At 36.3% G+C, this 24,342-nt stretch overlaps 1 protein-coding gene across 2 annotated transcripts in view; it reads left to right on the plus strand.

Annotated features, from left to right (window-relative positions):
• LOC113240171 (homeobox protein caupolican) overlaps positions 1-24,342 on the plus strand; it is a 56,688-nt gene that overhangs the window by 29,361 nt on the left and 2,985 nt on the right. For both annotated transcript variants that reach the window (XM_026477413.1, XM_026477420.1), the window contains exon 3: positions 1,953-2,062. In XM_026477413.1, the coding sequence (XP_026333198.1) occupies positions 1,953-2,062 (110 nt within the window). The remainder of the gene's footprint in view (positions 1-1,952; positions 2,063-24,342) is intronic.

Below are 24,342 nucleotides of genomic sequence, written 5' to 3' on the forward strand. Positions count from 1 at the left end.
GATTGTTCCTAAAAATAAACAAAGAACTTGCTGAATATTCCTAAATCTGCCAAACTCTGCCACATTTAAGACAACGTTAACACGTTCTGACGCATTAAAAATGAATAAAAATTATATCTGCCCAAATGGCAGAAATCTGCCACAAATGGTCACACTGTTCTCAATCTCAAAGTGACATGATTCGCTCTGGAACTTTTGGAGGGAAAAGTGTCGTTTTTATTTTGACTTTCAATTATTTTGTGAAATCTAGTTTAAAGTGGAATAGGATAGTGCTATTGTGCCTTAATCGAAGATTAAAACGCGAAATTATACGAATCTCGAACTAAAATACCCGTATCGGCCCGTTTTAAGGAATCCCGAGTCAATCCAAGCACGCCGCTTCAAATTGCCTATCCTCTTTGTGGCGGCCATATTTACAGAAACATAATTAAACTTCATGTTTAGGCTGATGGCTTTGCCAAAGCCTTAATAAATTAAAAAAAAATTAATTCAAAGTGACATTGACATTGGCAAGAGGCCTCTTGTCAAAATGTTCCTTTGCTAACGTTCGTATCTATCATATAAATATTGTCTAAGCATTTTTGTCACATTGTGTTTTATTTTTTACTTTATGTCATTATTGTTTAATTACTTTAGATAGGTAAACATACAATCTTGCTTAAAATGAAACGTACGTACAAGAACTTTACCTAATCTATGGTCGAACTGAATAAATGGCGTTGTGATCTTGCATATATTCTAAAATACATTGTTTTGCAATTTCTTTATTCCCGACTTCTAAAAATATATTAATAACTTGGTATAAAATAAAACGTAAAATTATACTAGCAAATCCATGAACGGCACTTCGTTGATTTTGGGTCAGCTTTCACCAACCTTTCTCCCTTAAAAAAACCTTGAAATGGACGAAATCGGGTGGTGTCCAAGATGCTGGCAGCGTTCTTCCATCGTACAACTATGCTATTAGCTTGGTCATGGTATCGCCAGCCGCTAGTTCTCCCAGTCGGTGTTAATAATATTTAAAAAATCCAGAAGCTCTACACAATCTGTTTTGTAAAGTATATTTTCAAATACGCCAACATAAGTTTACATGAAAATATTTAAAATTATTGTGATTTATAATCAGGTAGTTTCTCGTCACGGTTAAGTCCTATTATATTATCTGAAGTAACAGAAAACAGGAATTATACCAAAGGTCGAAGCAACAAAGAGCGACAGCGCGACTGGATTACGCTGTCGTACTTGAGTAAAATTTATTATCGGATTTTCGATTCGGCCACCAATGAAGTTGTTGGACAACAAAATCTTTTGATAGATTTATCCTGGCTGACCGCATTAAGACTCGCTCCTGAGTTATTTTTAATGCATCGCTATAACTTTTTTACCCTGTCCCTTAGCGACTTTCTTATGTATGCGATTTCTGTATAAAGTTTGTGCTTTTTTATTTGATACTAACATTAGCATGTATAACAATACTAACAGTAAATGGCTGGCACAATTTCAGATATAATACCGATACGGTTAATTCATATTGTTATCAAATACTAACCAATTCCCATAAGTTAAACAATCGAGTTCATATAATTAATGGTCTAGCCGTTAATCTCTAAACTCAAACAATATTCATTTGTATGACTGTGTAATCGTTTGTTTATCTCAACGACATTATAGACAGCAAAGTTCAAGAGTCCCCATAAGAAAAAAGATACATTTGTCGACTAAGAGATGATTGATGCATTCGTCTCGTATCTTCGCCCATTAAATAATAATAGTTAAGACGAAACGCTAAAGCGATCGCTCAAGAAATCAATCCGTTGGGGATCATTTTTGTAATGGATTACGTTGAAGCTACTGGAAACATAATAAATCTTTGAATAACGAGATTTTAAGAATGTACTGATCGCTTGATTGCCACAGGGTATTTAATGTTTTTATTATGTTTTGTCCCACAGGCTGCAGGAATCGACTTGAAAGAAAATTTAGCAGCTAGCGCAGCGAGTTGGCCTTATCCTACGGTCTACCACCCATACGACGCCGCTTTCGCTGGCTACCCTTTTAATGGGTGAGTTCCTTTTACTTTTAATCCATCCAATGATGCACAATTTTGGTAACTTTACACCGACCATTGTATATTTTACAAATGTCATTATAGTATTAGAGGTTCGAACGGGCTTTCACTAAATTCAATTTACCCACGAGACCACCCCAATTCGGAATTCGACTGTCAGGATTGGGGAGTTTAGGCTGGCATAATTAACGTCGCTAACTTCACCGGACATTGGACTCTGGACATTTTCAACAGAAATAGGGAGGGGACTGTGACGTCGACAAGGTAGACGGGAGTAGGATAAACAAATAAAACCATCGAACTCGTGATAGCGCCATCTACTTTTCACCTCTACCATTCTATGCGATTCTCATTTGTTTTATTCCTCGAGTCGAAGCCGAAAACAGATGAAAATCGACAGCTCAACGACGTCCCTATCTATCGAACCGAGAGATAGGGTTTTCCGGAGACACTTCGGGCTCGACGGCAAGACCAGGGGTATGGCGAGTGTCTGGACCAAACCCTCCGCCAGTTATACATCTTCACGGGCGTCTCTGGCGGACCCGGACTTATGTATGGACTCATCGGAATTTGTGGTTAGCTGCAGGGAGTAACACGTTCGTCTGCTCCGGTAGGTTGTGACCGGGGCGTCCGTCCCGTGCGCAGCTAGCGCGTCTTAGTAGCGGTCTAGTTGAGGGCTTGAGGCGAGAACACGCGCGGGACACGTGAGTTGCCCTTTAAGTCGGTGGCTATATCCGGACATTGTCGAAGGACGCTGCCACTTGGTATCTCTGGCACTAGCCCGGAGAGCTAGTAGAGGATGAGCTAGACATCTTCCGGTCCCTCCAGCCGCATAGGCATCTGGAAACCGGAGAGATACCGTTCATTCGACGTCGGGAAGTGAGCGTGTCTTACAGTTCCGCCACCAATTAGATCTGGTAGTCAGCTTGGAGTCGGCGGCTCAGCGGTGGCAACCGTTAGTCGTGCGGAGCGCGACGGGGTTCCTACAACTCCAGTACCTATCTGGAAAATAGGGAGGGTGCTGTACGTGCACCCGAGGCGGCTCACCTAAGGCATTAGCCTTACAGAGAACCGGATGAAGTACATGCAAACGTGCTGATCCGGGGTTAGGAGGTCCTAACCCCGAATCAAATATAAGTCAGGTGACTTAATTGGTCCCTGTTCGAGCTCGCTCGCACAGGTCATAGTGCCCTTCCCGCTTAACCAAGAGGTTGATAGGGAGGGGCACTATAAACAAAACTTATGTAGAAAGATATGGGACTCCCCGACGACGTAACTGCGTACAAAAATAAATCATTTGTAATGCGTGGCAATCTGGGTTCATAAGTTGATAAAACCAACTGTTGCATAACCCATGGGCCTACCACAAGAAAACAATAAACATTTTAATTTAATTTAAGCAACTGTCTAAATGTTCGGTTACAATTACATACTCACATTACGTAGTATTATAGCATGTCCTTCTCAAAATAACTGTAAAATTACCTAGACATACAATATACGCGTTTACGTTAAGGTGGAATAATAAAAAATCATTTTTCTGCACTTTATCGGCATAGACCTGTGTAGGTAGATTTGACATAGACAAGCCGTTTATGCAAGCTGATAGCGGCAAATTGTAAAGGTTACAAAACATGGGTTTATTAGATATGAATGTTGTATCAGATTATCGAAACTGTATCTATGTTTGTCGGCATGACGAACATGTTCATAACACGTGCGTCGCAACCTAAAACCACGCTGAGTATGTATCCAAATTACGTAGAACAGAGTTCTGATCATACGAGATTTGTAAACGAGATAACTCATACAAATCGATTAACACACGGCACGTTATATCCGTAATATTGAATACGCCGTCAACAATTTACTTGTTAAGCATATCTTATTACTCTATCTACATCAAATCCCATACTACAATATAAATTGTATAAGAGGTAAGTAGAAAGTCCAATGAGGAAAATTGCCCATTTTCGTATTCATTTCGTAACTGGAAATGTAAACATTGCGAATACACGACACGCTATGTTCATACTTTAGAATACGCCTTCAACAATCTACTTGCTAAGCATATCTTATTGCTTTATTTACAACAAATCCCATTTCAGTAAATAAAATTGCATATAAGGTAAGTACGAACTCTAACGAAGAACATCTCCATGGTAGCTATAGGATAAGAAGTAAGAAGCACATTTTCGTATTCATTTTGATAACTGGAAATGTAAATATTGCGAATACATGGCACGCTACGTCCATAATATTAAATAAGCCGTCAACAATCTACTTGTTACGCATATCTTATTACTACCCTATTTGCAACAAATTCTATGCTATCATATAAATCGTAAGTAGGAACTCTAACGACGAACATCTCCATAGCAAAGCTATAGGATAAGAAGTAAGAAGCGCATTTTACTGTTCATTTGCTAACTGCAAATGTAGACATTGCCAATTAAAACTCATCGTTGAATATATCAAAGTGAATTTCGCAATGACAATTCACCAATTATAAACAGAGAATTTCAATTAAAAATATACATTGTATACGACCGGCTACTGCTGTGCTGTACATACAAAAAAAGGTGTATTGATTAGATAACAATCGATCTCTATAGCATTCGTAATTATGTGCAAATTTTAATAGGTGTTCTAAGTGACTGTGAACTAATTGAAACAAAACAAATGTTACTTAATCATTGACTATAGTAATAATATTTGTTTTTCAATCAAATGGCAACGTAGGTATTATGCACCCTTCTAATAATAGAAGCTCCTCATTAGCTTCACGCCTTATGATTTCTAGCGCACACACTTTTTTGCTGTATCATATTGTAGATGAGATATAAATGTCGGCATGAGTCTATTGATGGCCTAACGCGATCGTATGAAAGTCATGACAATCTAGCGTTCTCATGCTCAGTTTTTGCTACATGTTCAGTGTGCCTCGAAGGTGTAATTATAATTAGCATTAGTTTCATGTCAATGTAAAACAGGAAACATCGTTTTTCTGTCACAGGCAAGCGGACTGTGACAGTGAAAGATATTTACTTAACGACAAAAACAGTCAAAAAAATTTTAAATAGTATTTATTAGCTGTGAGCGTTCTTGACAATGGCTAAAATTCAAGGTAATGAATAGTTAATGTCGGCGAAAGAGCTTTTAGGATATAGGCGCAGCTCATATTAAGTTATTAACACCGTTTTCATTCCAGCTCTGCGACAACGCATCACCAATTCATTTGTCGTTTTATTGGATTGCACATAATGTATTAGTAATAATAATAATAATGGCCTTATCACTTCCAGTACAAAGGGAGAGGTGAGAATCTAAATGGATGCCCGAAATAACAAAAATAAGAATTATTTATTTCCAATCGTAACGGCATTGATTTTAAAGTAGCTCCGTACAAACACTTCACATACAATGTATTAGGCCATTGTCAGAGAGCGAAACCTATAGGATACCCTGTGTTTCAATATTCCGACCCCCTTCCCACACTCGGACTTGATCTATAAATGAGATGAATGGTAAATTTAATAATAACCTTAGAATAATAACGCATAGAATGATAGTTTCATATCAAACGAACTGTCACAAGTGAGGCAAAAATCAAATTCATGTAGGCTAGTTTTAGTAGTAGGTTAATTTTCGGTTTTAGTGAATATTTATATAAAAATATAAGTTGAAACGCGTTACTTCCTTGTGGAATGTGATGTTAGTATCTATTTTCTGTTTGTCTGACGTATTTTTACACTCATTTACCGCACATTTCGTCATTTTTAGCTAAAATTCTGGAGCTGTTCGCGGTGCAAGTTGACCTTGAGCACGGAAGGCCCGCCCGCTCGTGTAGGCCCATTGGGCGCGTTTCAATTTGCCTCACTTAGCGTGTGCGGGCTAGGTTTCTATGCGTTATTATTCTAAGATAATAACAATAAAAAATTAAATAAAAGTCCAAGAAAACCAAAACAGTACTATTTGCTTGCCATCAAAGTGTACGAATATGGGTGCGTGTGTATGCATGGTTGCAAATGTGTGTGCGCGTTCTCATGTGTGTTTGTGTGTTCGTATTTGGGTGCGTCGGCGCGCGTAATAAGTAGGTATAATGTAATAAAAAAAATTTAACTTTTTTAACATTATTATACATCAGTTTTTAATATATAAGTGTCAGTGTCCTTGTGTTATTTTAACTGTATATGACTATTATTTTACATACATGGCGTGTTTTAAAGTAAAGAGCAATTGGTCTGTTTACATCATTGTAAGAGAATGGTACCAAAAATTATTGTGTCAGTTTACGAACAGCAAAGATATTCCAGTTGATACTTTGATTATAATATCGTATATTATTATATATAGTTACTATAGTAAATATCATAAAAGTTTGCACTGCTAAGAAGAGAGAGTACAATCAGCCTCACACAAGACTATACAATTTAAGTATCAAGTTATAAACCGTAAATTTGAACGCTATGATATTTGAATAAATAGTTATGACAGTTTATATTTTCACGCTTACTGCGGTTTATTGTAACTAACTAAGTAAAATAAAAGATCGTGTCTGAGCCGCCCGTCCACGAAAAGGTGGAGTTATGCGAAATTGTCAGACAGATAACAGCTTGATAGATAAATCACCTTGTCAGTCGAAAACAAGCGTTAAATAACACAATTAAATTGTTGTAAAATGCAGAGGGCGTTTTGCTACTAATAACAACGTAATTTACGTAATAGTCGGGTCTGAATACGAGCAGGCGAGCGGCAGGTGTGCGCAGAGACAACCGGTGCCTCGACCCGATGAGTATCTCACACCTTAATCACTCACGTCGACGGCAACAAATCCGTAATGTAATGATATTTACTAAATAAACACCAAAATGGACAGTTATTAATATAATGATTCATTAATTTTGACACTGCTTAGAGTGGTTACAAACCGTGACTTTTAGCAGCGACGTAAACGCGCGTTCGTGAAACATGTGATTGCATACTACACTTGCGATTTATAGGCGATTGCATCAACGCAAACGCGCGACTACATAGATACAAACGCGCGATTGCATCGATGCAATTGCCTGTAAATCGCAAGTGTAGCGATGCAATCGCGCGTTTGTTTGGATGTAGTCGCGCGTTTGTATCGTGTTTACATCGCTTCTTAAAGTCGGGTGTGTGCTTACAAGTAGACGATTAATGACTGCACCGCGTTTGCATTGCTGCTTAAAGTTGAGGTTGTGCGTACAAGCAGACGATTTATGACTGCACCGCGTTTGCATCGCTGCTTAAATTCGGGGTTGTGCGTACAAGCAGACGATTAATGACTGCACCGCGTTTGCATCGCTGCTTAAAGTCGGGGTTGTGCGTACAAGTAGACGATTAATGACTGCACCGCGTTTGCATCGCTGCTTACAGTCGCCGTGTATAACGTACGACTCCTATATATCCTTACGGCGAATACGATCGGCCACAGAGTGGTAATTTTACCAACTGCGTAAATTTTTTGTTGTTACATCGTAAACGTAACATTACAATTTGTTTTCTGCGTGGCTGAAATTCTAGCGGTCTATGGAGGTTAGGTTAGGTTAAACAAATGAACTTTATCGAAGTTAAATAAGTTAACAAAACAAATGGGTACATGAGTCACAGTGTCTGAACACTTTACAGAAAAATATTATTGTTGATTTCTTCTTATTTGTGGAATTCAAAAAATAAAATATTTCTTATAAACATTACCTAAATCCTGCGAGATGACACAATTTTTAAATATTTAAATACCAAAAATTCTTTTAACTTGATAATACACTCTCTTCTTGGAGTGCCATCTCCTCCATTATGTCGTTCTGTGGTATTCATGTTGAGTCACTCTGCAAGATTTTGGAGCCATGAGGCTTTACTAAGGGCACGTTTTCTACGGCTCTAGATTTTTCTGAACGAGTTGCAATAGAGAGTATTTTTTAATCCGCATGATGTATCAAAAGTACTGCAGTTTCTTCCGTTTAATTGTTTTCAGAAGCTGCGATACGTTGTCATGTGTGATTGTGTCAATAATAAACCGTACAAAAATATCTATTTAATACAGCAAGCCTAAAAAAATGATGAAGTACTAACAAGGCTTGCACAATGTACTCTAAATGGTAGACTGTAGTTTGTAGAGAAATATTTGATAGTACTTCTTAATTAGCTTGTAGGTGAACTTGACAGAATGAAGAGTGACAATGGGTCGTTCCTGTGATGACTCGAACAAACAAACCCTCTTTGCGCGGCTCAGCAGCCCTCTTTCTGACCGGTCAATCACTTACGGTGGATTAGGAAACTATGCAATTTAATAAGGTAGCCGACATATGGATACCAAAGAGGGTAAACTATATATGTCTAATAATGATTTCTAATGAGTACTGTGATGATACCTACTTACTTACCATGATATTTATTTTCTATTTTGTGAAATTACACCATTTCTTAAGTTCTTTTTTTTACCGTCTTGCAAACCAGACAAATTTTGCAAAACGAAAACACAGGATCAGTCCCGCTAGATCGAAAGATTTTATAACCGACTTGAAAAAGGAGGAGGTTCTCAAATCGACTGTTTTTTTGTGTGTATGTTACGCGATATTTGTGGACCAATTTTAATGTTTCTTATTTTGTTAGAAAGACGGTACTTCAATATTGGTCCTATTTAAATTTGAAGAAAATATTCCTCTAAGGGTGGCACACTAGGGGATGCATCTGGTTTCGCGTACTATCCGGTAACCGATGTCAGTGAAACTTGGCAAGTCCACGAACTTATGAGGTAGGTTTATTTTTATAAAAAAGTTATGTTATTTGTTTTGATCTTAATTATTATTATCTATATATATATTTCTTTAAGTATGGACAGCGACTACTTCATATTCAGACGCACTACCTTTGAAAACTGTAGTATATAACTTTGCTGTATAAAAAGCTATAAGGCAAATTATTTATGAGCATTTCAAGCCATTATATTTATATACAACAACGTAGTCAACGACTTTGACAAATCCAAAAGCTATCATTGGCTTCGCAAATGTATATATATATATATGTGTGTTACATCGGGTGCCGTATTCACGGATCACGGACTGAGTTGACATAATGGAATTTAAAAAGTTCGTTATAACAAAACTCCGACTATAGATAAAAAAACCCTCTCGGAAGCGGCTAGCGTCGAGAATATGACAGTCCATTTTCCACTCTCCACAAATGAGTATATTGATGTTATAGCCACAGTATTGTAAAGAGGTGAACGTATTCCGGAAATAAGCTAAAACTTATTACAAAGTAGAAATTATTAGTTGATACTTTTTTTATAATATCGAGGATGCTGGTCTAACTTTAGCACTATCGTTGTGTTCTCTGTAAAAAGCAAGTTTAATGGAAGATACACTTATTTCACACAATTAATACAGTAGAACTCCTCGTGAAAAAGTTCATACAGAGACGTACTCTGCCATTACGTGTGAAAGAAAAGAAATGGCATAAAAAATATAAACTGGCCAAGTTTTCTTTGGGTAGCGATTGGGCTGGCAAAATTATGAAATCAGTAGTGCTAAGTTCAAAGATCTCTTTCATATTTTCAAACGAAACCACAACTGCAAGCGGAACTTACCTAACAACATACAGGAGGTGATAATATGACATCTTTAAAAAGAGGTCATCCAGGGAAGTACATAACTGTCACCTTACCCACTTCTGCCACCAAGCAGTCATGTGAGCATTACAGCGTTCCAGTATTGAAAAGTAAGGGTGAAATTACAGGCACTTGGGACTGGTCAAGTAAGGGTGACAGACAAGGGCACAGTGCGCAGTGCAGTGGCAGTGCCTCTCAGGTTTTTGCGATTTAAACTTCTGAGTGCCACAACTGTGTGTTCGTCCCATCACTTACTACCATAAATAATTAAGAATAACTTTTTTACTTAAAAAACACCGACCTCAAAAGTTTGCTTATCGGCTTTTTTATTGGAATAATCACGTAACATACACAAAAAATACAATTAAATTGAGAACCTCTTCCTTTTTTAAGTCGGTTAGAAAGCACTGATGATAGAAAGTTAAATTAATGCTGCTTACGATAAAAAAGGTCCAAAGTATCATGCCTAATGTTAAGGATACATTATGTATGTTACGATTTTCTACAATTTTTTTGTCATTTCTTTAGAAATTAATGATATATGCTAATAAATTGAAAAATCCTGAATCAGTAGTCGCGCCGAGACCCATAGGCGGTGTTAACCCGTTAGTCGGCACACGACGGTCGTCAACCGACCGCGCCGTGACCAGTGTAACAACCACAGCCGGCACTTCCGCTGTTCACGCACATAATTACAAACGGAAAATTCAAGTACTTACACCATACAAACCTTCTAAGACGAATTTCTTCGAGCCTCTTGATAATGTACGAGAGTCGTCGGCGTCGCGGTCAGGATGCGACTCACGTACCAATCTATTTGGCCCCCGCCCGATATTGTGCACACAAAGCAACGATTACTCATGCCCGCCGAAGTTTATTTACGACAGGAAGAAATTGCGATTGTATTCTTATAATGGTTATAACTTCCCAATATAACTACTCCTGACAGTAATTGATAGCAGAAAAAACATAGTAGGTACGACGAGTTTATCTTTCTAAACATTCGACAAAACCTGTAATTTAAAAAATAACACTATGCTGTTGTAATATTTTTTACTGCTAGGAACTACCGCTAGTGTAATTAACAGTAATTATCTTACATTACAACGTAAACATCATAAGAAAACATTAATTTCTACTTAAAAGTCTTCGAACGTTTGAAAAATACATATATAACTTTTGTATCTAAACAAGACATTCATCAAAGAGTTTATTAATATCTTAGTCATAAATTTATCTCCATCTCTTATACAGCATAGAACGAGTAGTATTTCTCCCTTTTTCAAAGCTAGAAGGGTAGTATGATCCCAAATCTATGATTTCGTCAATCACTCTCTATGATCGGCCGAATAGCCGAGTATTTTGGTTGCAGTCAATTCCGACAATGTGACCAATAGATAAGGAATACATTATCAAAGGAATCTCCTTGGAAATAACAAATTAAATACTTTTCATGGATATGAATCATCAATATATCGGAACGTGCAATGATGAAGAATTGGTTAAACACGTACCTCCACGTTTTCTGTGTGTGGCCATTGGTTCGTTCCGGACATGATGTCATCGGTCCACACTTACGCAGGCGGCTTGTACTGACACGGTGCCCGACCCGCTTAAGGCTACAGCACACAGTTAATCGAGGATACGTGTACGGACAACGATTTACAGCACAAAGTGCCAGTCCTCTCGTGTATTACCAATCTATGGAACAATAAAGAATACGCGCGAAGGCATATAAATGAGCGGTGTCGTATTCAGGGAACGCCGCGCGTGCCATTAGTACGCCGCACCGGGTTCGGAGTAATTGACCGACAGGCTAATTTCATTCCAGGCGCATTTGACGCTTCCTCGTTCCTTTTTCCTATACACCAGCAGCGGCTACTAGACGAATCGTGGTCAATATACGCTCGTTATAGTACCTTATTTTACATTTTTAAAGCACTTTCTACGTAATCCGGAAGCGATTGTGATCGTAACACGTGACAATACGATTATTAGTACTGTATAAGTTCATGTTTTGACGAGCGAACTCTAAAGATATAAAGATAAAGGTTGGCCGGACATTGATACCGTTGCATTGTGGTAACCGTTCTGACCTGCATCGATGTATTACCATTTTACTAAGAAATTAAAGACAAAGAACGAAAAGAACAGTTACTTATTAATTTATATAAATTTTAATGTATGTAAACTTTACAATTAATAATTACAATTAGTTTGTCAAAATCACAAGAAGAATCATAGTCTACGGACGAACAATTTTTTCGTTGTTTTCTTCCGCCGTCAAAGCAAATTATAATTTAGTGATGTAAATTTTACAAAAATCTAAAAATACCTTGTAGTGTCCAAAAGTTCTTTTTTTTTGCTTTTTCGTAGTTTTGCAACCTCGCAGAATTGCGATGTCAGTGTTAAAAAAGTATTGAGCTGTTTGTTAACGAACTCTTGTTTAAAGAATTAACAATATTGTAACTTCAAACTACAACGCGAACCTTAATTATAGGTTGAAAATACGGTCAATTACTCACGAAAAATCGTATTTTAAAAGTACTGCTCGTAATGGCAGCTTTATGAAACATTCAAGAACAGAATGTCAGAACTGCTTCTAGGATAAAAATTGAGACATGGAGAAAAATTCTTTGCCCTGTAATGAAGGTTCAGTCACTTAAAAGCAATAACTTCCTTAAATATTTTATTCACCGTTAGCGCGTAAAGCCCATCCTTTTTTACGTGTAATAACATGTGTGTATGTTATAAATGGTAGTGCTTTTGCAACTTCCTCGCCTTGTCTGTGTTATCTCTTTCTTAAACTCAAATAAATACCAATTTTAAAGCGATGAATCCTATTGAATCTAAATTTATCAATAAAAATCCATATTAACATACATAATTATCTATTTGTAGCATTTTTATACGTGGATAAATCAGAAGAACCTGTGCAAGCACCTAATTAAACGTAAAGTTTCATAACTTGAACTAGAGGCAAGTTGTGAAACAATATCGAACAGCTTTATTAAATTCAATGTTCTCATCGATATTAATAATATGTCAGTAATAAAATGAGACGTGACCTTTGATAACAAATGAACCGTGGTCACGACACTTAATTTTCACGAGTTTATATGCTCTACATAAGGCGTCTTGTGAGGTCTGGAATTACTATCGCGACGTGGCGCCAACGGGCCCTACACAACGACAAACCAGTAACATTATATTGCGCTTCGATGGACCACTGTTGATTGACAACTGATAAATAGCATTTGTTGACATCAGTGAGAGTTGAACTTTGATACTCTTCCAGAGGCCGTGAACAAAATTCCTTATAATGTCAGGAGCTATTTTTAGAGCGCAAATGATCTGAGTCAGTGACAAATAATTTAAACACTTAATACCTTTGTACGTTTAACAATTTCATATCAACTGGTACATAAAAAACAGCTTCATATTTTATTTTGGCGTCGCATTTACCAGTGCAACATATTTTAATAGCCTAGCTGGGAGAACGATTGCGTTCAATGAAGGAGGTCTTGGATTCGATTCCCATCAGGAGACCACTTATTGTTCTCGAATTGTGTGCAGGTTGGTTTGCTAATTATTACATTTTTTATCGTAACGTTTAATTTTTTTATCACGGTAATGTGTCGGTAAGGATCACGTTTAAACCCACATATACGTCAGAGAAAGGCCACAAAACTCTTCGAAAATGTTAGAAATTTTTGTTTTGTACTCCAAAACGTACATATACGTTCCAACTTATAACTCTATTAGGGAGATGACTCCTAACTACTGGTGTAGAAAAAATTACCAATCTCCAGTAAATGAAAGTACCTAATATCTTAATTTTGATTGATTCTTTTTATCACCCATCTGCCCACTAACAATGGCATGTCTAATGCAATGGGAAGATACTACTTATAGGAATATCGTTGAACTGAATCGATATAATAAATTTAAATTACGTTTTTGCAGGACTTGTGAACGTTAAACAAAGAAGTAGTAAATAGTGTGCGCTTAAGTTTATAGATTTAAGATAGAAGTGATTATTCTGCCTACAGCAGTCAACTGATGCGGCTTTAATAAAAATTACAAAAAACTCTGCGTGATAAGTGGCAAGATAAGCATGGGAAAACACTTGAATGGTAACAAAATTAAAAGTCACAGTAGAATATGATCCGACTAGATCATAATTAAAATATATAAAAAATGTAATAGGCATAATTTATTTTCTCTCAACATACAAGGTTACAAAATTATATAATAAAATGCTTGCCAACTAATCAACTGAGCTTGTTAGGAGTTCTTAATAATAATAAAAATCCAGAATTAATCTTTTAGGCCTTGGAAAAGGCGAGTCTAAAATAGATATTAAAACAATAATAAGAAAGCCGAAACCGACATGTGGGATGTGGCCTCCACTGAAATAATCCCAATTGTTTTGTCCGCAAATGGATTAATTCCAGTCAGCCTTTCGAACAGCTTGAGGCGGTTGGAATTTCTGTGGCGTGTCGCTTCCAGCACATATGCACAATTCGGTCCTGTTCGATATGGCACGTATTGTTCGCCGGTTCTTGAACCTGAGTCCCTGACCCCGGCTGACTGTACCATTGCCGGGGAATACCGCCTCTCCCATTTAAATATCCATAATTAATCTGTTAGGCCTTGGGAGAGGCGAGAGTATAAAATAGATAATAATAATAATAATTATAATAATGATAATGTACACACTCATAGCCCCTAAGGAAACACAGTATCTCAGGGGCTAGGGACACATTTAATAGCAGCAGAGCTCTTTGTGAAAGAGTTCGTCCAGGAAAGCACTGCCACCATACCTATTTCTGCCGCCAAACAGTAATGTGAGCATTAATGCATTCCGGTTATGAAGGGTAAGCGTGCTGGTGAAATTACAGGCGCATGGGGCTTGTCAACTTATATCTCAGGGTGACGAGCGCAATGGCAGACCCCTCAGATCTTTATGATTGAAAGTGTCACTATACACGCCTGTGTCACTTACCACCAGGTGGGCTAAATGTTCGCCCCGTCACGTGGTCTCATAAAAAAGTATCAACCACAAATTACTCCCAAAAGTCATGAGAGAAATAAATGTAGGCCCTGAAATCGAACCCGGGACCTCCTAATCTCGATCAGTTAAAATAATGCACCACGGAATCGATTTTTAGATATTTTTTTATGACCAAGTGGTGGACGAACAAGTCGTGTGTCGTCACATAGACCTGAGGGGCACAGCCGCTGCGCCTGTCACTCTGAGACATAAGTTGACAAGTCCCATGTGCATATAATTTCACCAGGGCCCTTCAAAACCGGAACGCAGTAATGGCAGTGCATCTCTGGGTGACCTCTTTCACAAAGAGTTCTACTGCTACTAATTGTGTGAAATAAATCTATCGTCCATTAAACCGTATGCCTTTTACACAGAAGACAACGATAGTGCTAAAATTAGACCAGAATCCTATCAACTAATAATTTCTACTTTGCGATTTAAAATCAATTTTTTACTTATTTCCGGAATACGTTCCCTTCTTCGCAATAATGTGGCTATAACATAAATATATTCATTCGTTGAGAGTGGAAAATGGACTATGGCATTCTCGACGCTAGCTCATATTCGTTACTGTTTGGCAACAGATTTTGAGATCTAAAGTAACTTACCAAAAGAAACCAGTCACGGCTAAGTGGTTTCTTTGGAACAAAAAAAGCGGAATTTTAGTCCCGATAATTTCATTTTCAAATAGATAGATAAATAAAACGTTTATTTGGATCTACAGATACACATACATCACAGAAAAATATGTAATACAACGAAAAAAAAAGTTAAAAAAACAGCAGAGTCGCAGCACTGCCGATCACCCAGTTATGTATGTGTGCTGTAGCAGTGCAAAAAGGCCGTAGATCAACGTCGGTGTTTACTCAAGAGCAAAACCGCCGATTTTCAGCTATGACCTAGAGGATTTCGCGGATAGGATAACCAGCTAGCTGAAATATGCCGTCACTTGTTTCTTTTTTTTATAATATCATGTGACGGGACGAACAAGTCGTGCACCTGATGGTAAGCTACACGCCTGTCCGTAACAGTTGCAGTGCCTCTCAGAGCTTTAAATCGCAAATTATCTGAGGGGTACTGACACTGCGCCCGTCACTCTTATGCTTCAAAACCGGAACACAGTAATGCGGACATTACTGCTTGGCGACAGAAATAGGTAAGTTGGCAGTACTGCTATTAAAAACTTACATTGGTTATATAAGTAACTCAGAACCATTGACGATAATGTCTTTCAAAAACAAAAAATATTAAAATGTGACGCCACTTTCAACGTACTCCTTCCACTTACTGCTTAGAGCAATATTTTACTATACAAACTGGTGCCCGCGATCTCGTCTGCGGAGAATAAGCACTTTGAGTAGCCTGTACCAATTTTCACAGTTTTATTGGTTCTCCATACAAACTTTCATCCCCTATTTCACCTCTATTAAGATTTATTTTTGTAACACAAACCCACCTGCCTTTGTACCAAAATTCATCAATATTTTTTCAGCAGTTTAAGCGTAAAAACGTAACAGACAGAGTTACTTTCGCATTTATAATATTAATATGGATGTATACTATCTATTATATATATCTAGTATATCTATTAAATATTTAGTATATATTAATATCTAAGTTTATCTAGTATATGTATATATGGTAGCAGTAGAGCTCCTTGTGACAAGAGTTCGCCCAGGGAAGCCTTAACCTTACCTATTTCTGTCGCCAAGCAGTAATGTTCGCATTACTGTGTTCCGGTTTTGAAGTATAAGAGTGACGGGCGCAGTGTCAGTACCCCTCAGATAATTTGCGATTTAAAGCTCTGAGTGGCACTGCAACTTGTTATGGACAGGCGAAAAATATTGAACTATTGATAAGGTGGCAGAAATTTCTTGAACGAACTCCTTCACAAGGAGCTCTACTGGTACTAAATAGATGGAATATGACTAATATTAACATATGGACAACTTGTTTGTTTTGTTTAAAACAAACAAGTTTTAAACAAAACAAACAAGTTGTTGTTTATTATGAATAACATTGGTCATAATATACTATGTGCAATCACATAGTCAAGTTAAAAACTTCCTATATTATTTGTGATAAGTGCTCATGTTGATTGTCAAAGACATAACGAAATTAATGCATTGAAATTAAGCGCGTACCTAGACACTTGCAGCTCTGCGAGAGCGGCTTGATAAATACGTTTCGGTATATTTTTGGAAGATGGAAAAAACGGAATTTCGAGTATTTCGTTTCTCATCTGCTATCGCAACATCAAGTAGCAGTAGAGCTCCTTGTGAAAGAGTTCGTCCAGGGAAGTACTGCCACCTTCTGACGCCAAGCAGTAATGTCAGCATTATTGTGTTTTAGTTTTGAAGTGTAAAGGTGCTGGTGAAATCACAGGCACATGAAACTTGTCAATGTATGTCTCAGAGTGACAGGTGCAGTGGTAGTGTCACTGCAACTGCTATGGACAGGCGTGTCGCTTAACACCGGTGTGTTTATACTGTCACTAATTTTTTTATTAGTGTCATAACAAAATATCTATTTTTTTACTGATTAGTCAAGTTAAATAGAGTTAAGAGATGATGTAGAAAAATTAACCATAATTGAAAAAAAAACTTTTTTCTTCTCAAAATCAGTGACTCCGTATAATCGCAATATTGCCTAGTTGGTAAACATCTGTCTTTCCCACTTCATATGTAATTATCACTGTCAGTCGAATGTTACATTACTATTGTGATACAGTAGTACAGAGGCCTGAGTGTAAATTTATAATCATTTAAATCGTAACTACCGCGTATGCGTTGAGATTTTTATTTAAATCTTAATTATATAGTTATAAACTTTAAATTAAAATCTTAACGTAAACGCGATAGTTAAGTTCACATATTTGAAAACTTACACTAAGGCCCCTGTACGCACACTACATTCTGTTATCGCGGACGAGTATAATAAGGTCATAACATTTTAACAGAAAAATAATTTGCTTCAGATAACTTAAATGTTAAACAGAACACGATATGTATTCCCGTTAATATATATTACATGTATATTTACTTCTGGCTTAAGAGTAAAACTTACAATGAAACTGAGGGTTTGCTGGAAGTTGTTTCATAATTATTTTCATATAATCATTAATTTATAACTACTAATTATTGTTAAATATAGATGTGGAGATCTTGGGAACTTCAATTATGACCACAAATTGTGAAAAAAAAACCTTTTATTTGTTAAACGTCTTTTACATAAAAAAACAAGGATCTTAAACTTTAGAATACGGCTTTTACTTTTAGCTTAGCACACGTTCTTCCTCTCTCGTCTTTTCTTTCCAACTACACATCATAACTGATTCTTGATTCAAACATTCACTCAAACCATCTCACTCATTAGCCCGTTCGGATAGTACTTATGCATATCATCTTACTTCCCATCACATTCGGATATCTATTCTTACCAATCCCACATAAATATCTGTTTGTAAGCTGTAAGTAATATAAAGAAATTAGCCCAATAAGATGTCTAAAATACAGGTACGCATTTAGTTAATTTACACCTAATGTATAATTACCTTAGGTTCTATATTGAAATGTACAGCTTCACTACGAAGATTCTATAATATAGATTACCGTCTTAATGCTTATTTGAATACTATAATAGCTTCATTTACATTTGCTTTACGTGTATTGTATTAGACTAAGGTATATTGAAGTATATTTGTTTTTATCTTATTTTTATCTATGTCAGCTTATGATAAATTAGTGCAGTGATTATGTTAGAAATAAATTAAATATAGGTTGCATAATGCAAATTACAAGCTTTATTGTAGGTACAAAGATACAAATAATAATAATCATAAAGATATTTATTCACTCTCACAAAAGAAAGGTTACATAATTATACATTGAATAATTAGTCAAATTAAGCTAAAAGTTAACTACCTTAAGCGAGAGACTGGAATCCACACTAGGTAACTAGATCTATGTTACAGATCTCCAGGCTCCAAGATTCTTTACAATTCTTTTTTTTTTAATAATAACGTACACACATTGTACTATAATAATATAATAATATAACCACCGAAATTCAACTGTTGAATGTAAGACGGATAGGTAAAATGCGGACGGCCTTATATACCTTCACGCCTTTGGATTTGCGTTGGGATAGGCAGAGGCAAACCTATCTTGCTTTACTTATATTCAATCTCTGCATACAAGTCCTCTTTCTTTTTCTTTCTTCTCGCTCCCTATACACCCTTTTTAAGAACAATCTTATTTCACACTTTTTTAAGGATCTTTCTCAATTTAATTTGAAGTGAAAAAGTTTTTTTCCTGATCCTCTACCAATTATGCCTACTTACATATAATAATAAGTAATAATAATAGCACTGTAATATCATACAACATTTTCAGACAAAACCGCATACATTTTTGAGATTAATAACTTAAAAAGATACATTTAATTTTTTTTTTCGGACACCAAGTCGTGCGCCATTCAGAGTTTTATATTGCAGATATCTGAAAGGTACTGCCACTACGCCCCACCCTGAGACATAAGTTGACAAATCCCAAGTGCCTGTAATTTCACCCTTACCTTTGAAAATCGTAACGCAGTAATGCTCATGTTACTGCTAGGCGGCAGAAGTAGGTAAGGTGGCAGTACTTCCCTGGACGAACTCTTTCACAAAAAGCTCCACTGCGACTAAAAACGTATGTGCGTATATTTAGAGATTAAAGAATTATATCTAATCTTTATTATCGTACTTTACAATACAAGCTATTTCTGGCATAAAACACAATGTATTTCATTTTGATTGGCCTTGATTACAATTAAAACTTTTTAGTGAAATTAAATTACAAAAGACTATGATGTGACTGGCAGTGTTTTGGTTTGACACGTTAATCCATGAGACTATTATTCCTATAACATCAGCTATAGAATACATACACGTCCTCCGAGATCTACAATTGAACCGTAAGAAACTAACGTTTCACATTGTCTGTATAATCTCTTTGACTCCTACCCGTGGTAAACCTCAATTCTTGAAAAGAATTAAAATACTTTTTCTAATGTTCTCATTGTATCACCTGAGTAACTGATCCACCTGGTATGAGAAGTGGAGAGCTCAATGTAATGAAAAAGTAAAAATCATATCAGAAAGACGGCGATTTATTCATTAAAGTTTACACAATAATATTTACAGAAGCGGTCTCGTTACTACTAAGATTGTTGTATTGTAGAGATGTGAATGATTACGTATAAGTTACGTATATATATAATATGATACGATAAGTCTGTAGTTAAAGTAAGATCCACTGGTTTTTCACACGGTTTTTAGGGATTGGATTGGCCGTATGGCCAACTTAATACTTGTTCTCCGATGATACATGTTTGGTTTGATTTTTCGACTCTGCATTTTCCTCTTTTGCTTCTATTTGTTCAGGGTTACTAGTCGTTACAACCAAGTTTCATGACAGTATTAACATATACATGTTATAAAAGTTATATGTAAAAAGCTTGGCACTCAACTTGGCAGTTTAAAAAATGCCTTAATTAATTTACATAGCGTTCAAATTTACTGTTTGAAGCGACAGAGTTGCTGAATGCGCATAGTAAGATACTAGGGGAGTTTTAAATATAGTGGTTATATTAAAATTCAACCCTATATAATGAAACAAACATGGCGGTAGTTAACGAAGCTCTACCTGTGGCAGTGGTGACTTTGTGCTTCGTTTCTCACGTGACTTGCGCCGCCCTAAGTCGTGGGCAACACGCCCTTTTGTCCACTTTACTGAACTATTGGCTCTCCTTTATTCATGAGTTCATTTGATATTTGAAGTAATATGGTTATTTGCCGCTGATTGTTTTTGATTACATTCAGTCTGGGAGCTCCTGAATAGTTGAAAAAGGACTTTTATTTATTATTCAAGGGAAACAAACAGTCATAAAACAAATGATACAAAAACATCCATTAAAACAAATAGACCTGGACTTCCACAATCATAAACAAAAATTTAGCAAGTAAGTTACGGTTCAACTACATTCAAATACAACATAATAAACTAGATAATAAAGTAACATCCCAAAAATTAGGTACAGTTCACTGTTACATGCAAATTAGATTAAAAAATTAAAAAATTACTTATTTTACTTTCTTCTTAAAACTATGTAAGGATAACCAACCCAAAGATATCTATATTATATAAGTGTTTATTATAGAAATCCAAAGAGCGCTTAAAGAAACCATTTTTGGAGTAGATTGTTCTACTAAATTTACATGAGAAGGTAGCTTTAGAACGCAAGGAGGTGCAAGCCGGAACTCTTAAGTTAATTTTTTGTAATAATTCTGGCGAGTCGATGTACTTTTTTAAAAGTTTATATAAAACACATGAATCAATATAATTTCTTCTATTGCGTAGAGTTGGAACCTTGAAAGCATTACAAAAGGATTTATAGTCTATATATTTAATTCTAGTGCGAAAAAAGAGAATTTTTTATAAATTTTTTTGCACTTTATCCAATGCATCAATGTGCATTCTGGCACTCTGTAACTACGATTCCAAATTACGCTTCCGAATTCCAATTTGCTCCTAACAAAAGATGAGTACAAAGTTTTAAAAGTAATGGCTTTACGGAAAGGCTGCGAAATACGTAGAATGAAACCGAGTAATTTAAATGATTTAGAAATAAGGTTGTCGATATGAAAATTGAAGTGCAACTTAGAGTCGAAGATAATACCTAGGTCCATTATTTGATTAAGCCGTTTGATAATGGTGCCATTTAAAATATAATTAAAAACTATGGAGTTATTTTTACGAGTGAAGGAAATCAAATGGCATTTGACAGGATTGAGAAGTAGCTGATTGTTAACACAGTATGTAGAGAATTGGTCGAGATCACTTTGTAAATCTAAACAGTCACTGTCTTTAGTCATAATTTTAAAGATTTTAGTATCATCGTCATAGAATAAGTGTTGTGAATTTACAAAGACGCTGTAAAAATCATTAATGTAAAGGGTGAAAAGAAGCGGACCGAGATGAGACCCTTGAGGCACACCGGAAGTTACATCCAGAAATTCAGAAATACGGCCTTATACGCAGAAACATTACTTTCAGGCAGCTTGTTTGTGTTTGGGTAAAGAGTTTTAATTTTCGTCCATAATTTCATACATACATATCATCACGCCTGTCTGCCACTGGGGCAGGCAGATATCATGGAACCCCACATACAACTCTCTGACTGACTGAATCGCTAATTTCAAGGAACGATAATCCGGTCAAGCATGCATCCAATATGACTACTAAAATAATTTACTCAATTGGTGGTTAATCAAATAATATAAAAGGGTTTTCCTGGAGTCATATTCGCCAAAACCATAACTAAAATCCCTTTTTACCGCTGACAACAAAATGAGTTTACAAAACACTGTGTAAACCTTCCTCTAAGGTTCACCTAACAAAATTACTAGATTATAACGTGTGATAGTTGCGATTAATTAAACATATTAGAGCTATAAATGCGAGCGTCCCTTGCCACAGTTGTTCCTATTAAGGATTTTATGCATGGAGTTGACCAATTAGTCGTCGGATAGCATGTTCGGGTGGCAGCTATCGGTAACATGGACGCGTGCGGTTGGCCGTAATAGCGCGTTGCCGGCTGGTAATGTGTTTTTGGCGTGCCGCGCCCCTGGCGCCCTATCTACCCACCGATATTTAAGACCAGTATTGTACCTTTTAAAACTTCGGCCATAACCCGAGATTGGGAATTGCGTGCACCCATTTCTATATTACGACGACGAATAATTAGCTTTCGCTGATACAATTTTTACGAACACGGTAATTTACTTGTAGCATGAAAGGCAATGTTTGTATTTTTCGTAGATGAAAACGTATGTACCTAAGTATATACATATGTTATATAACTATGTTTATAACTTATGTTTTAAATAATTCTAATACACGTTCTTGTTGTAGGAAACATTTTGAGTACTCGTATCTGCTATAGAAAATACAGCGGCAAAATACTAATGGAATAATTATTCTAACAAGAAAATTAAATTTTCTACGTATAATTAAAGCGTTGAGATGATAAAGCTTCAGTAAGAATACTACCTTACCTGCACATTTCAGAAAAGTGATTAACTATTTATTTGACACGTGTAACACGATAGGTGTCCTGTAAGACAAAGTTCTCGACCAATTTAACTCAGAAACTGTCACTGTGTACCTTATCCTACTGGTTGAAATCGATGGAGTGTAAGAAAAAAGTGTCGTTCTATTACCTCACAAAATATCACACCATGTAATTTTATATGGGCTCCGGCGATGTCATTGGTAAAGGACTTTTGAGAAACATTATATCTTAAAGCCAGTTTAGCTGTCTTTTACCTCCATCAAAGTAGAGTGGCGGCATGATCACTCTTATAATAAAAGTGAAGATATTGTTACACGGCTTCGTGAACTTTGCTTAGATTTGTCACATGTGAATATGTTACTAGTTTTATTTTATATACGGCATTTACTGCTTACGGACCATAGGAGAAAATGCAATTAGTTATCTACATACGATTGGAATTACGGGCCAATTGACATATGCTTTTATTGGAGTACCAAAATACTCAATTTTGTGAATGGATTGCATCGGTTTAGTTGAAACACATCGATGCCGAAGCAAAAACGGCTTATGAGCCGTAATCTGCAAATCCATTAAAGAGCAGTTACATTAATGTTAGCTACATGCTGTGTTCGAATTGTTTGCTCTGTTCTATATGTCCTTATATTGATAACTAAATATTGGAATTTGATAGAGGTTCTCAATTCTTGATCTGATCGAAAAATTGAAGGTTTGACCAAGAATAAAGAAACCAGTCGACTTAGCGTTAGTAGTAAATTGACGCAATTCAAGAGTAAATAAACTTCTCCTTTGTCTACCACCTATACCAATACTATAGAATTAGTGCGCGCGATGGTCACGTTCGCATCGGTGGAGTTATCTCATGTGACCTTACTTTTGAGAGTAAATTGACAGCTCGGGGAAGATATATCTTTTTTCTTAAGTTACTTCGTGTATTTATTAAGTAACGTCATATATTCTACAGTATAACTACACAATAAGCCTTAACAATGTTTCAGAAGTTTGATTAGGAAGTTTTAATGGCATTACGCTGTGGTTTGGGAACTAAAACAATTTTACATTTTAAAAGCTAATAAAACCAACACACGCTTCTATCTGGTCTGGTTCATTCTTTCACCTTTATTATTATTGAGTTTGAATTCGCACCCGCCCCATGCCGCCCGTTTATCCACGCTTTATTAATTACGAAACGAGCAATATAAGCACAGGAAACACCAACCCCTCCACCCTTTGATTTGTAAAATTATATAATTCACATTAAATTAATGTAATCGTGAATTAAAATGTAAAAGCACTTTAAAAGACTGACTGAAACGTAGTAAAACCATCTTCTATAATAACATACCCTCTGTAGCTGCGACAAATATTTTGGTATTTATCTCATTTTTATGAGTTTAAGTAGGAAGCATGAGGTGGTGCTCGAGATAGGGATTTAATTGAAGTCGAGGTGGTGCAAGGGTGAAG

Source organism: Hyposmocoma kahamanoa, unplaced genomic scaffold, assembly GCF_003589595.1.
Source record: "Hyposmocoma kahamanoa isolate Upper Pololo Valley unplaced genomic scaffold, ASM358959v1 100021, whole genome shotgun sequence".
In the NCBI taxonomy this organism is placed as follows: Eukaryota; Metazoa; Arthropoda; class Insecta; order Lepidoptera; family Cosmopterigidae; genus Hyposmocoma; species Hyposmocoma kahamanoa.